The 17,863-nt window shown below is 30.7% G+C and overlaps 1 protein-coding gene across 1 annotated transcript in view; it reads left to right on the top strand.

Moving 5' to 3' along the window:
- The window catches only part of LOC132728069 (leucine-rich repeat-containing protein 43-like), a 38,476-nt gene extending 20,819 nt beyond the window's left edge, over positions 1-17,657 (top strand). The window contains 7 exon segments of the mRNA XM_060713679.1: positions 1,567-1,785; positions 2,343-2,408; positions 6,468-6,509; positions 11,953-12,034; positions 13,346-13,414; positions 14,563-14,690; positions 16,061-17,657. Coding sequence (XP_060569662.1) covers positions 1,567-1,785; positions 2,343-2,408; positions 6,468-6,509; positions 11,953-12,034; positions 13,346-13,414; positions 14,563-14,690; positions 16,061-16,183 — 729 coding nt within the window. The 3' untranslated portion in view covers positions 16,184-17,657.
- The last annotated feature ends 206 nt before the right edge of the window (positions 17,658-17,863 follow it).

Genomic DNA, 17,863 nt, shown 5'->3' with positions numbered 1-17,863 from the left:
CTTAGAAATTTTGGTTAAAGTTTTTGTAAATTCAAATATCTCAATTATTGCTTGAGATATTCAATTGAAACTTACAATACTTATTTATAGTAACAATGTACATCATATTGACAAGTTGAATAACTCTGCCTATAATATTTACAGAATTATGCCCCTTTATAACTTAGAAATTTTGGTTTAAGTTTTTTTTGTAAAGTTAAATATCTTTAGTATTGCTTGAGATATTCAATTGAAATTTACAATTCTTTTTTATAGTAACAATGTACATCAGTTTGCAAAATTGCATAACTCTTGACTGCAATATTTGCAGAATTATTTGCCCCTTTGAAACTCTAAGAAATTTTGGTAAAGGTTAAAGTTCTTCAAAGATATTTACTTGAAACTTTACACATGTGCTTAGGGTCATAATTGGAGAGTCATAATTGTATGTCACTGACCAAGTTCCATAACTCTACTCGCATTTAGGCTGATTCATCTCCCCTTTTCTACTAAGTCTCTTAGTTAATGTTTACATGCAAGTATTACATATCTCAATAACTATTAAAGATATTTATTTAAAACTTCACATATGCATTTAGAATCATAATTGTAGGTCACTGACCAAGATCCATAATTCTATCTTGCATTTAGGCTGATTTTTCTTCCCTTTTTCAACTTAGAAATTCATAGTAAAATTTTGCTTGTAAGCTGTTATCTCCATAACTACTGAAGAGTTTGTGCCTTTTTTGTCATAATAATAAAGCAGTGATTTACTTGATAAAACATCTTTATAACTGTGTACCTTTTCAGTCAATTTTATGTATTCATAGGTAACTAGCATTATTATACTAAATAAAACACCCTTGTGACAACATTTTGAATAGTCGAGCCAATACTGTCCTCCGACAGTTCTTGTATCATTAATTGTTTAGTAAATCAAATATCATCTTTACCTCAACATTATTAACAATTATTACCTTATTTTATCAATATTTCAATATGTTCAATGATTATGTTTACATCAAAGAAATGAATGTGAAAAACTTTAGTCCTATTGTAGTACAGGTATATTTAATGTTTTAAAGAATAAGAAATTTTTAGTTTGGTGGTTCAAAACTTTAAGGTCACTTATTATTTTCCATAACTGACTCGGTAAGTTTAAACTGTATTATAGTACTTGATGATATATGTTTATCAAAATTTAGAGGTCATGACTTTGTTCCTTTCAAAAAATTTTTTTGTAGCAAAATTTAATTTGCTAAAATATAAAAGATAATCAGCTATAACACTTTCTTTTCTATGTTTTATTAAAGTCATAAATTTGAAAAACAGATATTATTAATTTACATTATTATTTATAGATCAAAAATAGCAGGGAAAAATTAATAAAACATTACAAAAATATATAAATGAATAAAAACAAAGAAAAAGAAAAAAAAGTACATTTGACCATTTTAAACAGTAAAGGCAGATCATACAATTAGCTTTTTATTTAAATCATGAAAACCACTACGAATATTTTTCATAGATTTTTTTAAATGTTCATTTTCTAAGTGACAATATTGACTGACTGGTTCCCATTTACAGACTGGTGGTAAGGATAAAGGTGGTGACAAAAAGAAGAAGAAAGGGGAACCAGAACAAGAGCTGAAAAAGAATCCTCCGACTTACACGACCCTCGCCACATGGCACGTGCCGCTCGCAGACTTCCTGGAAGGAGAGTTCCAGTACCAGTCGGTTTTCTCGCAAGGTGGTGTCGAGGTCGCCTCAACCGTGAGAAGTATGGATACTGACTCGGCTAGAAAGGTAATGGTGTTTTTTTGTTGTTTTTCATAATGATTTTTTTTCTTTATGTATGCTTAGGGTTTTTTGTATGAACTAACATTGATAATTGTATGACTGTGAAAGGTACAACTCGACATATTAAAATTTGTGATGAACTTTGTAAGTTCCCTGAGATATGCTTTTAGATGAACTAAAGACAATTTTGTTTACACAGTTGAAAATTAAGCTGATTATACCATGGTTTTGGATTTCTGAAGTAAAATGTTTTTGCTGTACACTTGTCACATAAATATTGAAAACATAATAAAACTGAAAAAAAAAAACATTGTAACCCCAAAACAACATGTCAATCAACTTAATTTCACTCTTGCTTAAATGTCATTGTTATTCATATTAGTATGTGTAAAAGAATATAATAGAGTATAATTTGTGCCTAATATATTTTTTTTCAACTCATGAAATTAAGTGTGTAGCATGCATTAATGTTCAACAACACAGAACTAACCAGGACATGAATTTGACATTAAGAACTAGTATGACTTGTGTACATTGTTACAATGTTAATTTGTGAAATACAGGCATTAAAATCGAGGGGTTCAGGTAAAGGTTCAGGTCGTGGGTCTAGTCGAATATCAAGGAAAGATGTGAGTATAGCATGCACAGGAGACTGCTGTATTCATACCGCAAAATAATCTCAGTAGTTTATAAATATCAAATATTTTACTCTTAGAGAAAAACTGTAGGAACATTCAATAGGAGAACAATTGCCTGCACAAGGACTGGATATATACAGAAGATGGACAAAAGTTTTTGTATAATTTTCTCACTTTTCCATGGACTTGCATACTGTTTTTGTAATAATATTTGAAAAATTAATTCTAAATTTATGTAGATTTGATAGGAAAGGTAAAAGATCATTCAAACATAAACAGTCCTAAGATAGTCCTAAAGTTGGTCTTATGCCCTAGGATACACTAACAATAGTGAATAAATTGTGGCGTGTGCATTGTATGTAAAGTACATGTAAGTTTATTGGGGAAAAAAACTGGGAAAATTACTTTTGTCCACCTACTGTAGATAGAGATATGTGTATACAAAAATTATAGTTTAGATTTATACAGATTTGCACTATACTGGTTTCAAAGTGTTGATGAGATTTGTAGTAGTGCTTGGTTTTTTGTCAGAGACACTTATTAAGTAATCAAGTACTAGTATTATATACAGTTTAATGGTTCACATCATCTTAAAATTCTTACTGAAATTAATTTGTTTGAAATTCAAGTCCCAGATCACAGATCAATTACATTGCTAAAATCGTTTTTATGCTCCCTTATGTGATCACATAATGTTTTGTTTTTAAATGAATATCCCAAATATATAGGTATCTCTTAGATTTACAGGATTCTTTTCTTAGTGTGTGTTCTCAGTGTAAGGAATTCTTTCTCCAAATAACAGCGGACCAACCAATGATGATGTGATATTTTAGGACACTTTAATTACTAAGAGATCAATGGGATTAATTTTTGATCTGTGAAATAAACTTCATTCATGTTCAATTGTTTTGAAGAAATAATATTCAGTAGATCTAGGCAATATAATACTATATATTATAAAATGAAATAAAAAGATGGACATCAGTCTACCATAGAACTTAACGCCAAATTGAAATAAATTAATTGATTTGAGATTAATTTTTAAGGCCTAAAACTTTAAACCTTACACTTAAGACCTTAAACTTTAGAACTTAAACTTAAGACCTCTGCTACTATCACTATCAATTCTTTTCCTTGAAATTGTTAAAATCATGAAAGTCATTTTACTTTGTTGTCTTAATAATTCATGAAAAAAAAACAAACAAAAAAAACAATAACAATTTTTCTGTGTTTCTGTATGAATAGCTTTTTAAAAAACAATGAACCAACAATTTAAGTTTTTGGTGATTTTATCATTTTATATCAACATATTGAAGCACATGTGTTTGTATCACCAAAAATTATAGGACATCAACTTGAAGCTCTGGTGCCAGAGATAACTTGCCATTTATTTCATCAGTTTTATTTGCTATTGTATTTATTGAAAGGCTGAAAACTTATATTTTGTAGTTATAGTTTAGATACAAATGTATGCAAATATATAAATTCAGCGTACATCATTGGATGAATCAGGCCGTGCCCACCGTGCAAGTGCTAGACCTTCCCCTGTAAGATTATAAATAGATATTTTTGTGACATTATGTTGACACAGTTTAGTTAGTTTTACAGTTCCAATGTTGTGTGTATACATTTTATAAATTTTTAGGTCGTTATACACTTATTGTGATATTGTAATTTTAGCTTTATTTATTTCCCAATATGGTTGACGGTAAATTGGCTTCATTTAAAGTTTTTCTTCATTTACGCCCTTTAAGAAAGGCTGTAATATCATTTATATATTATAATTTGAATGTTTTTTATTTAATGTCATGCCCTTAATTATTCATCTTCTAAATTTGTGTAATGAAAAACACATAGGACAAATTAAATATTGGACAACTAAACACATAGGGCAACTTTGCACATTGGACAATACACATTGGGCACTAAAAGTTACACATATGGCAATAGGGAAAAATAAACACACTTTACACAATTATTAGGACAACTAAACATGTATAGGACAAATAAACATACATAAGGAAAAAAGTTTTACTTTATCGATTTTTATGTGCTTCAAGTTCTTTTTCTTTACTGCTATTTTCTTGAATTTTTTATTAACTCCAAAAGCGCTGGTTGAATATCATATTTTGTAACATGGGTTTTCAGATAAAACTAAAAGGCATGATAAAGGGTTGAATTATAACATAATGTGAAAGTGGTATTTTTTCTGTATTTGATGTAACTATAATGACATATTTGAAGTGTTTGACTTAATCAATTATTGAATTTTCACTTACTTTTCACTACATTTGCACTATATGCTTGCATAAGCAAAAGGTCTGAAGATGTTTGATAATTGAAGCTGATACAAGCATAAGATGAGAAGAACTATTGTATTTATGCTAGTTTGAGTTCTTGAAACAGCATATTCTCAACAGTCCATTTGTTTTCACCCATACTTTTTAAGTTTTAATTGATATTTTAGCCATATGTTGAACTATACATTGGTTTTTAGCCATAAAATGAACTGTCCATCAGATTTTAGCCATAATTTTCAACTGCCCATTGGCTTTGAGCCATATTTTCAACTGTCATTTTATTTTTAGCCATATTTTCAACTGACCATTTGATTTTAGCCATGTTTTCTACTGTCCATTGGTTTTTAGCCATATTTTCATATGTCCATTGGATTTTAGCCTAGTCATTATCACTGCCTGGAAGTTGATGAACTTTTGGGAGTTTTTAACCAGGTTTTCCGAAGGAAAAAACTGGTTATTAGATTGAGGTATGTCGGCGGGCGGGCGGTCGGGCGGGCGGGCGGACGGGCGGGCGGGCGGGCGTAAACAATTTCTTCTGTGCGCAACTCCTCCTACATTTCTCAACGGATTTTGACCAAACTTTCACAGAAGCTTTGTCATCAAGTGCCCTGGCGCATATTGTCGGGGTTTTGCGATTAGATAATATTTGACCTAATTATGGCCCTTTGTTTTTTTTTCCTTATATAAAATATATAGTGAACAATTTATTCTGTGCGCAACTCCTCCTACATTTCTCAACGGATTTTGACCAAACTTTCTCAGAAGCTTTGTCATCAAGTGCCCTGACACATATTGCCAGAGTTTTGCAATTGGTATATATTTGACCTAATTATGGCCCTTTGTTTTTTTTCCTTATATAGAATATAAAGTGAACAATTTCTTCTGTGCGCAACTCCTCCTACATTTCTCAACGGATTTTGACCAAACTTTCTTAGAAGCTTTGTTATCAAGTGCCTGGCACATATTGTCGGGGTTTTGTGATTGGATAATATTTGACCGAATTATGGCCCTTTGTATATTTTTTCCTTATACAGAATATATAGAGAACAATTTCTTCTGTGCTCAACTCCTCCTACATTTCTCAACGGATTTTGACCAAACTTTCTTAGAAGCTTTGTTTTCAAGTGCCTGGCACATATTGTCGGGGTTTTGTGATTGGATAATATTTGACCGAATTATGGCCCTTTGTATATTTTTTCCTTATACAGAATATATAGTGAACAATTTCTACAGTGCGCAACTTCTCCTACATTTCTCAATGGATTTTGACCAAACTTTCACAGAAGCTTTGTCATCAAGTGCCCTGGCGCTCACTAAATTCCCATGTTTCTTCCAAGACATCATTCAAGTATTTTTTTAAAATTGTGAACATACTTTTCTTGATATCGCACAAAACACCACACGCCAATATTGTTGACAAAAGAAAATGACAAGAGACACAAAAATGCAAAAATTAAGCAAAAATAAAGTACTGTTTACCTTTCTAAAACATTTGGGAAAAAAAGGCGAATAGACAACATAAAATTTCTCAATCATTTTTGTTTGAGGAATATTAAAAAAGCCATAATTCCTCCTAAAAGTTCAATTAAAAACAAATGCCCCTTCATGACAAAGCTTCTGTGAAATATTTTGCTGAAAACCTGGTTGCATCGCATTGCGATGTTCCTTGTTTATGTCCTTTTGCAATAGGAGCACAGAAAGCACTAAATCTATACTTGATTGCTTTATGAATTATTTCTGCTTCAATCAGGGGTCAAGGAGGGCATCACGCTCATCTAGAGCAGGCTTGGATGTAAGTACATGCTGCACACACTTACCTTTTTTTCTAAAGGTGGTGACCCTATATCTAACAATTTAATTTAAAGGTGCTGACCCTTTATCTAACAACATGATGTAAAGGTGATAAACCTATTATCTAACAACAGAATATGAAGGTGATAAACCTTTGTCTAACAACATAATGCAAAGGTGATAAACCTATATCTAACAACATAATGTGAAGGTAGTTACCCTATATCTAACAGTTTAATTTAAATGTGATAAACCTATATATAACAACACAATCTAACGGTGGTGAACCCCTCTTTTTCTATTAATGTGATTTAAATGTGATTTAAATTTTAACCCCTTTTCAAGAATGCAATTTAAATGTGGTATCATTTTTTCAAAGATAGTGACCCTTTTTTCTAACATTATTCATATAAAGAATGTAAACCAGTATTAACAATAATACATTTTTTACATTATTATGTTATTAAAGATGTACTTTATTTTAACTATAATACATTTTGTACATTATTATGTTATTAAAGTTGTACTTTATATTAACAGTAATACATTTTGTACATTATTATGTTATTAAAGTTGTACTTTATATTAACAATAATACATTTTGTACATTATTATGTTATTAAAGTTGTACTTTATATCAACAATAATACATTTTGTACATTATTATGTTATTAAAGTTGTACTTTATATTAACAATAATACATTTTGTACATTATTATGTTATTAAAGTTGTGTACTTTATATTAACAATAATACATTTTGTACATTATTATGTTATTAAAGTTGTGTACTTTATATTAACAATAATACATTTTGTACATTATTATGTTATTAAAGTTGTGTACTTTATATTAACAATAATACATTTTGTACATTATTATGTTATTAAAGTTGTACTTTATATTAACAATAATAAATTTTGTACATTATTATGTTATTAAAGTTGTACTTTATAACATGTTACTCATACCTCTAAAAGTGATGACAGTTTTTATTCAGTAATACTATTACCTCATTTGATAATCACTTAAATGAAAAGCACTAAGATGGTAATAATAATGTTTATTAAGATGAGACCTGCATATGATAAAAGTATTTGTTGACATTTGTTTAATATCTTTCTTATCATGATAATAACATGTTATCAGAAGTTCTCTTTTTCAGTATATAATGATATATTATATTCTAATAATGTAACTTTCAAACTGTAACATACAAACACATTAACAGATTAATTTAACTTACTTATAATACTGAGGAATGTATATATATCGTCTTGCACTTAACTTTTAATTGTTCTAAACCCTTAATATGAGTCTTGTCTTTTCTGAAACAAAATTGCTCATTTTAAGCTGTCAAAAGTATAGATCAAAGATGAAAAGACTTGTCTGGCTGTATACTAGTGGCAAAGTATGGTGGCTTATTTGGTACACTTTGCATGTTGCCTTGTTGATAGGGACAACACAACCTATATCATTATTGCCTTTTAGTCTTGTTGTCTTGTCCCTAGCAAAATGCACCAGACGGCGCCTTGTCACACTGTCATCTTGTCATCACAGCCGTTTGGCCTGCATCGTAAGGGACAAGACGAAAGTCCGACAACGTGCAAAGCACAAAAGTGTTCCAAATTAGCCACCGTAGCAAATGCTAATAACTTTTGTTTCAAGCAGGTTTTAAGGTTAAATATTGTAATATATCTAATTATCACATATATTTGTTTAGATGAAAAGAAAGGTATAGACTGCACCAGAATGCTTGAAGTGTCTGGAGGAACACACATTATATTCATATATTATTTTTATCACATGACTTATTTTAAGTTCAACTATTCTTGTCAAAGAGACATTGAGATCATTTTTGCAGGCGATGTCTCTTTGGACCCACGGTTTGACTGACAAAAAATCAGTTTGTAAAATAGATCAAACCGTTCACCCTTAATGAGGCTAATGCCTTTCTTTGCTTATTTTCAGTACATTATTTTAAAAGAGTCATTACTTATTTCTTCTTTTTATAAACATTTGATACAAAAATGGCCTATCAAATGGGGATTTTTGTTGTTTTATGTCTTTCTGGACTTTAGTATAGATATGTCATGTGATAAAGTTCTGCTCATTTGTTGTTGCTTGAGTCTTTATGAAACAAAATGTCGTGAAATATCCTGTATATTTGTCACTGTTGTTTTTTTGTTTTGTTTTTCTTTCTTTTGGCAATAAAATCTGCAGCATGCTATGAAATGTTTTGAGTTTACCTATTGTAGATTAGTTCTCAACACAGCAGTTTTTTAGAAAAATATCAATTTTGAGTGCCTTTTTGTAGAATAATGCACGCTTCAAGTTAAAAAAATATTATCACAAAGGTTGATATGGCCCAGCAATTAATTTAATACAAAGCATTTGAAAGATAAACCATGCATTATTATACTACAATTGGCAAGGAAATATTCATATCTGTTTCAATTTTTAAATGCTAAAATAAAAGAGATTTTTGATATAAATGTGTTGAACTGCATTAAACATAGAAGTTAAATTTCCTGATGTCATTTCACATTGGTTTGTTGACATCATATTATGACATCATACAATGTGAAAGCATTCATTTTTTATGCCTTGCATGTATCGTGTAATAACATAGTATCACTTGACTGTCCTATATGTTCCATAGAGGATTTATGCAAAGCTTGTTCGAAAAAAAAAGATAATAATGATTAAGTAGCAATTTAAGAGGCAAATTATTATTACATCTTTCCAGTTTATATAGTGTTATAGGGCATATAGTGTTACCCTGTTTTCCGTCATCATCAGTTTCCCTTCATTATCTTAGTAACGGTTGCACACATTCAACTCAAATTTGACATATTGATATGTCATGAGAAAATACAGGTCATGTCTGATTTTGGTCATGGTTCTATGATTTTTAAAAGAGTTATGCCCCTTTTACTTTGAAAGTTATATGAAATTTTCAGTTTCTGTTCATTATCTCTCTAAAGGGTATTACACATTCAACTCAAACTTGACATATGGATATGTAATGAGAAAATACAGGTCAAAAGTTCAAATTTGACCATGGTTCGATGATTTTGGCAGAGTTATGTCCCTTTTACTTTGAAAATAATATGAAATTTTCAGTTTCCGTTCATTATCTCCCCAACAGTATTACACATTCAACTCAAATTTGACATATGGATACGTTAAAAGAATGCGCAGGCCAAGTTTGAACTTGGTCATGGTTCAATGATTTTTGGCAGAGTAATGCCCCTTTCACTTTGAAAATAATATGAAATTTTAAGTTTCTGTTCATTATCTCCCCAACAGTGTTACATATTCAACTCAAATTTTACATATGGATATGTCAAAGGAATGCACAGGTCAAGTTTAAATTTGGTCATGGTTTGATGATTTTGGCAGAGTTATGCCCCTTTGAAAAAAAGGAAATTTTCAGTTCACATTCATTACCTCCCCAACAGTTGTACATATTCAACAACAAATTAAAGATATGGGTTTGTCATAAGAATGCATTGGTCAAGTTCGAATTTGGTCATGGTTTGATGATAGCTGACAGAGTTATCCCTCTTGAACTTTGAAAAAAAATCAGAAATTTTAAGTTTCCGTTCATTATCTCCCCAATGGTTGTACACATTCAACTCAAATTTGACATATAGATACATCTTAGGAATAAGCAGTTCAAGTTTGAATTTGGTCGTGGTTCAATGATTTTGGACAAAGTTATCTTTCTTGAATGTTGGAAAAATTTTGAATTTTCAGTTTCAGCACTCATACTTTTGTGGAAATGTATATAGCCATTATTTTAATATTTGAATAGTTTCAGTGCCTTGAACTTTGTATAAAAGTGGTTTATGCTAACATTGAATAGTTTGAAGGGCTTTGAACTTAAAATGAAAAAAATAATTTGTGCAAACAAATTTGGAACTAAATATTAATATTATAACATCTGGAATTTTGCTGGCATGCGGAGGCATCCATGGCATGATGACACATTTCTAGTTGAAATTATTCATCGTTATTCTAGTTGTACTGTACTTTTTTAAGTCATTAAGTTACTGTATACAAATATACATGTATATTATATCTACCAATATTATTGTATAAAAGCATGTAAAATGTATCCAAGTATCATATGGATATACTTGCACTGTGTTTCAATTGTTTTGTGAGTGGAACATCTTATTTTTCATCACATAACATTCCCTCTCTCTGTTGGAACAATATACATATAGAAAAATGTATATCTCATTGTTAATGACAAGCTTGTATACTGGAATTGTATCCATTATTTCAATGGTAAAGCAATTTATTTTTATTAAAAATAATATTAATTACATAAATGACTGGAATAAAACTGACATCCTGACTCTATTTTTATTAGATACTTAATATTTACAGTAGAGTTACTTTATATTTAATTAATCAATGAATTAATAATTAAGAAAACTAGTTGTAAGATCACATTTCATTCTCAAGCAACTTTTTAAGTAAATATTTTGAAAGTACATTTGTAACTAAAAATTTCAACTCTATTTTATGATATACCAAATTTTTTAGATATCTTTATAGTTAATTAATCTATAAATTAATAATTAAGAATTCAAGTTGCACGTACATAAGAACTTATTTTATTTCATGCTTTCCAGTGTTTTATTGTAATATATCAGATGATTATATTCTGATAAACCACTAGTGAAATTTATAAAATATAATTTTCACTGTAGCCGGACTATATCTGATTGCGGATGAACAGAAAATCATAAATAAATGGAATAACAGGCAGAAATAAATGCCGTCATATGTAAATTTTGCTTCTTTAGGAAAAGAAAGTCAATGTCATCATACAGCATGTTAGAAATTTAACAAAATTAGAGAAATTTAACGGAACTAGATTTCAAAACTGATGATGTGACGTCATGATATAATGACGTCACAAAGGAGAATGCGCAACGTTACGTGGCAAAATCAGTAAAAAATTACTTAAAATAACTTAAAAAGCATAAAATAAAAAGAAAATTTGTTTGTTTTACATATAAGATTGAAATATATTTCATTCGTGAACACCAGCTATTATATATACACTCGTGGCTACGCCACTCGTGAAAATATTGCATCTGGTGTTCACTCAGTGAAATTATATTTCAATCTTACATGCAAAACAAACAAATATCCTCTATTTATTCTTAAGCAAATTTAAAGTAAATATTTTGAAAGTAACATAGCCTAATATGATGCACTCTTATTTTACCTATTTTCTCTGCGCAAACATTTTTATTATTATATATATAAAAAGGCCAGCCTTTTTTAAACAGATGTGAAGTCCAGTCTGGTTCTTTACTTCTATCACAGACCCGCCATAAATGCAAATTCTGCAAAGATCCCGAGAAGTAAACTTTCGCAAAAAATAAATTATTTTTATCTTTTTGTTGTTTTTATTGTTAGGATGGTAAAAAGGGAGATGCTAAAGGCAAGAAATCACCATCTGCTGGTAAGAAAAAGGACGATCCTAAAGATAAAAGTAAAGGTAAAATTTCTACATTTGTTATTTACCGGTATTTAAAATAAGTTTTTGTTGTATATATATATGTACAATATGATAAAACCTACATACCATTGAATGAAACTTGTCCCTTTTTTGACTATTTAAAGAATAGTGAGGCTATCTGACTCAGCCTGGTGTACAGTTTAGGTTTTGCATCTTCATTTGAATGTATTTACTTTAGATTTAACATGTATTTGGAATCCTAAATATAGGTAACTATCCAAGAATCATAACTCTAGCATAGGGAGAGCTATTGTACTCACCCAGGCATTGACCTCAGTGTCACACATTATGTTTTTGTGTGCAAGTTGGTGTCTCTAGATGATGTTTAAGGGAACTTAAAACATTTATTTGATAGGGTAATAGAAGGTCACTAGTCAAGACCCATAACTCTAACACGGATTTTGATAGAAATATGGCCCTTTTTGAACTTACAAAAATTCTACATTATCCTGACTCTTGTTTTATTATCAATATTGAGATTAGTCTAGCACGCTGTCTTAGTGACAGCTCTTGTTTTTACTGTGATCTTCTCCTTAATGTGAGCTTTGTGAAAACTACATTATCCTTGCTAAGGCATTTCTGTTCCTTTACATTCAATTCTGTTCCTTTACATTCAATTCTGTTCCTTTACATTCAATTCTGTTCCTTTACATTCAATTATGTTCCTTTACATTCAATTCTGTTCCTTTACATTCAATTCTGTTCCTTTACATTCAATTCTGTTCCTTTACATTCAATTCTGTTCCTTTTAACATTCAATTCTGTTCCTTTACATTCAATTTTGTTCCTTTACATTCAATTCTGTTCCTTTACATTCATTTCTGTTCCTTTACATTTAATTCTGTTCCTTTACATTCAATTCCAGCAGTTGAATAGTTAAGCAAGAATCTCAACTCTTATATATCATAATATATCATTTCTGATGGATTCAAGCAGTCCATGGACCTTTCCGGTTTTTCGTAGCGGAACATTTAGCCACACCTTTCCCATTCATTGCTAGTTCAACTGCTCACAAACAGTATCACAAACATAACCACATGTTCTTGCAAACTAGGTCAACCAGTGACTATGTATTATCTCACTGTAGCAATTGGATATAAAGTTAGCCAATTTACTTAAAACTGAAAACAGCGGAAAGGTCTATTCCTGTTAAATTGCCGGTTGGGGATTAAAGTAATGTACAGGATAATCTGATTCATCTGGGAATGTCCTCCAACATTATTACTACATGAGTTTATCAAAGAACATTTGTATTGTTATTAGTATCTCATATATTTTATCATATTTTAGACCGTAAGTCAAGTGCAGGCAAGGGAGGTAAGGCTGGTAAGGCAGATAAAGGTAAAGGAGGAAAACCAGGTTATTGATTTTATACAAATGTTTTTGTTACATTTTTAGCTCACCAGAACTGAAGGTTCAGGGTGAGCTATTAGTATCAAAGGGGGATATTCCGGTGTCCATCATCATGCGTCAACAATCATCTTCTTCTCTGGAACTGCTGTGCAGATTTACTTCAAATTTGGTCTGTAGCATCCGTGTGATAGTCACACTTGAATTTTTTTCCATGTCATTTAAATTGGTACCTATTAGGGGTCAACAAGCTAAAAATAGAAAAAACCTTTAAACATCTTCTACTACAGAACTAATTGTCGGATGATCACCAAACTTTGTCTGTAAGCATTCTCAGGTAGTATTTTATCTAGTTTGCTCGCATACATGTATTAATTTGATTGGCCCCTTTTAACCCATTACCCGATACACACACCTTTAAACGCCTCCCCCCTCCCCCCTATGTGCCCCCAAGACTTGTTTTTGTTTGAGAAATGTCGCTTAAAAAAGTGACCACTTTTTTGGCGCCGCCCTGCATCCAAAAGATATATCAGGGGGTTGCCAGAAGTGGGATGTGCCCCCTCCTGTTTGGGGGGTTTGAAGGGGGGCGGTAGTCCCCCTTTTTGACAAGAAAATTTTGGACTTGTAAGAGGCTTAAATGACCCCAGATCGATCATAAGGTAACGTGTAACCAACGCTGAAAAGCCTTTGACTCTATCTCAATCCATTGAGAAGTTGCAGCACTTTGAAATCAATTTTGATGGAAAAAATCAAGGCAAAATAGTGATTTTTGGCAATTTTGAGATGTCCCCTCGTTTCCATGAACAGGAAATTTAAGACTGAGCATGTCATTACAAAGGCAATGGTCCAGTCAACATTTGTGCCAAGTTTGATTAGTATTGAAGCAGTTTTGATAGTTTTATAGCAATTTGAACTTGAAACGGCAGACTTTTCAATGAAAACAGCCATTTTTCACAAAATGCTCATGAAGTAATGGGTTAAGGGTCTCTAGGGCTAAAAATAGAAAAACCTTTTAACATCTTCTTCTACAGAACTAATTGATGGATGATTGATAATCTGATTCATCTGGGATTGTCCTCCAACATTATTGCTACATTTAATTTACCAAAGGACATTTGTATTGTTATTAGTATCTCATATATTTCATCATATTTTAGACCGTAAGTCAAGTGCAGGCAAGGGAGGTAAGGATGGTAAGGCAGATAAAGGTAAAGGAGGAAAAGGTGCCCCAGTGGTTGCTGCTGGGGATGATGATGAAGATCCGGGACCCCCACCACCTCTTGAGGTAATGCTCATAATTGAGCCGCACCATGGCAAAACCAACATAATGTGTTAGCGACCATCATGGATCAAGACCAGCCTGCGCATCCGAGCAGTCTGATCAGGATCCATGCTGTTCAATTACAATTTCTATAACAAGTAGAGAAACTGATAGAGAACAGCATGGATCCTGATCAGACTGCGCGGCTATTATAACCCATTATGTTGGTTTTGTCATGGCGCGGCTCATATATAATTTTATTGTTTAATTTGTTGAATTTTCACATAATCCATTGCACAGGAGTAAAATAAAGCCATTCAATAAAAACGATTTTACACTTGTGTTATTATAACAATTTGATATGATGTCATTTGTGTTATATACAAACATAGAGTTAAATTGCGCTTGCTAAGTGTTTCACCATACGCACGCCGATGAAAAATTACTCTTTTTAACTTAAAAGCAGCAGACCTCAAGATTGTAGTAAACAAACTGTTGTTTTTATATCAACTATATAAAACTAAAAAAAAATTGACCTGAGGAATAGTTCTTTTAAGAAATTCATTTAATGATTTTTCAATTGATTTTTCCTCTATTCAAAGTTTCTTACATTCTATAGCTAAAACAACGGTTTCAGTATATACATGAATTGTTTGTTTGCAGGAAATAACACAATGATATTGCTAATACAATGCTTTTTCAATTTATTGAATAGTACATGTATATTTATTGCCATGACGTATTTGGTATATGATCATAAAGTTTTATGATTTGACACTTAACAAAAATTGCTTTAAATTGTCATGGCTCACTGGATATAGTATATATAATTTATCATTCAGTTAAATTGCTTTTAAATGCCATATTGCCAACATAATATATTATTCATAGTAATACCCAGTCACTGAAAAGATCTAAACACCCATGGGTGTTCGGAATGTTATACAATTGCATATCTTCCGTATCTTTATGGAGACTGGTCACAGTCTATATGGATATGCACGCTTCTATTAATTTATATTGTTAGCATTGAGTAAAGTAAGTAAATCGTTTCTTGGCTGAGTTGTTCAAAACTTAAGTAAGCAAACTTAAACAGCAAATTAACTGTTGTTATAGATTTTAATATTTGTTAGCTAATACCAGGAGAAGTAGAAAAGTTTATTTCAAACTTGTACACTCAAGCGCAGCTTTGGGCCATATACCAGTTCCTCAGTCTGATCAACCAGTCCGTAAACTTGCATATTGCCCTCAAGGTCATGTTTTATTTGTTAAATATTCTTAATTTCTATGTCTGTTTATGGCTGGGACCAAAAATATATAAACTGCCTGTGTATAAAGCGATCTTAATTAAGGTTCTCTGTAATATTGACTTGTTTATTTGTTCTATGTTTTAGATTCATATAAGTGTACAGTTACATCATTGGAAGACAGCTATGGATCTATTAAAGGATGAAGAAGCCAAGAAAAAAGAAGAAGAAGAAGCTGCAGCAGCCATGAATCAAACAGAAGAATCATAATTTATGTTGCTCTTACTCTTATTAAATGAACTGTTTCGCTGAAAATCTGAAAATTGGATAAATCTGGATTTATCCTGATATTCTAAATGTCTTTCTGTGATATTTTTTTTCATTAGAGGCAAATGCAAATTAAATGTCTTTATGGATAAAACCTTGTTTCATAAAACTTTTCCTGAAAAAATGCTGACATTCTGTATTTTGGCAGTGACCTTAAGTTTGCTGGTTTGAAGCAGTTTGGAACTTTTAGCTACACTCAAACCAATTATTTTATTTTTTTAAGCAGGCTTAATTCATTGATGTCATAAAGCATTTTGTAAAAAGTATTATGATCTTCTAATTCCTTCTAATGTTTTTTTGTTTTTTTTTGTGAACAGCCCCAGTTATTATACTCTTTCCCAATGAGTTTAAATAAAGATATACAATCCAACTTGCTCCAGAGATGATGTCCTTTACAGCCCATCCACTTTGTTACCTTTTTTTTCTAGCTCCTATTTGTAAAAGAACAATTTATATTCAATTAAGAAACAAACAATCAATGTTTCTTTCTTTAAGGTGGTCCCTGAGTATACAATTGATATACAATGTAGTATGTTTTAATTGAGCAATATAATATATTCATGCTATTGCCAGTGAATTGGAGCACTGATATTTGCACAACTATTACTTTTTTCACTTTTTTCACATCTTTATGTTTAATGCCATGTTTTTATAAGTTTTTGTTTTTATTTTTATACAATTTGTGTTATTTTTATGCTAATAATTTCAATGTTTAATGTTTAAAGGATTTTTTCTTTAATGAAGATGCATAAAAAATATAAGATGCTATTTTTGTTTGCATTTTGTTCTTTTTTTCAGCAGCCTTTCTTTTGCATTGCTTTAATTGAGCTATTCCGAAATGTTGTACCTGAAATTCAATATCAGACTTAAAGATAACAGTGTCGTAAATGAGTCTTGTATTTGAGTATTTCTTTGTTTGCTGCAGTTTAATTTCAAATTCTTATGCGTTAAAACGAACAAATACAAAGTGATAATTTGTAAATTTGGCATGTAACTTTTATTTACGCTGATCACATGATATAATACCTGTTCATGGTAATAAAAGATTATGTAGTTTTTTTTGGAGAAAAAAAGGAGTGTTAGTTCAATAAACATTTGAATATTTTACGACATACAGAATTGTTTTATAATGTTTGTTTGTGCATTTTATATACTTTGAATGGTTTTATTTTACACACTTTTTTTTTATACATTTCGTTTTCAGAATGATTATTAATTTTTGTCTAGAAACTTAATTTGGGACGATTTTTAATTCTGGAGCATTAATTTTGAAAAAAAGTTTGTTTTATATGATGTTGTCTTTGCCAAATGTTATAACAATCTCTGCATATTTGTTATAACATATGACTGTGATATTTTGTCAGTTTTACACATAATGTTATCTATATGTCATAATTTTTAATAAATAAAAACTGTTTACAAATAAAGGTTTTTCATTATTATTGTAATTATTAATTTTTAAACATTAGGCGTGGTATCAAAACAATATTTCTAAATTGAAGATAACAGGGAAATCCGCCTTATACATTTTTGTATCCTTGAATTCTGCTAGGAACTAGTAATGCCAGCTGTCACCGTTGTTCCCCGTATGCTGCCTACCAGTGCATATTATGTAGAATAAAG

Source organism: Ruditapes philippinarum, unplaced genomic scaffold (assembly GCF_026571515.1).
Source record: "Ruditapes philippinarum isolate M1 unplaced genomic scaffold, ASM2657151v2 ctg2831_1_1_1_1, whole genome shotgun sequence".
NCBI lineage: Eukaryota > Metazoa > Mollusca > Bivalvia > Venerida > Veneridae > Ruditapes > Ruditapes philippinarum.
The sequence above is the reverse complement of the archived record's forward strand: the minus strand, read 5'-3'. Positions and strand labels throughout refer to the sequence as shown.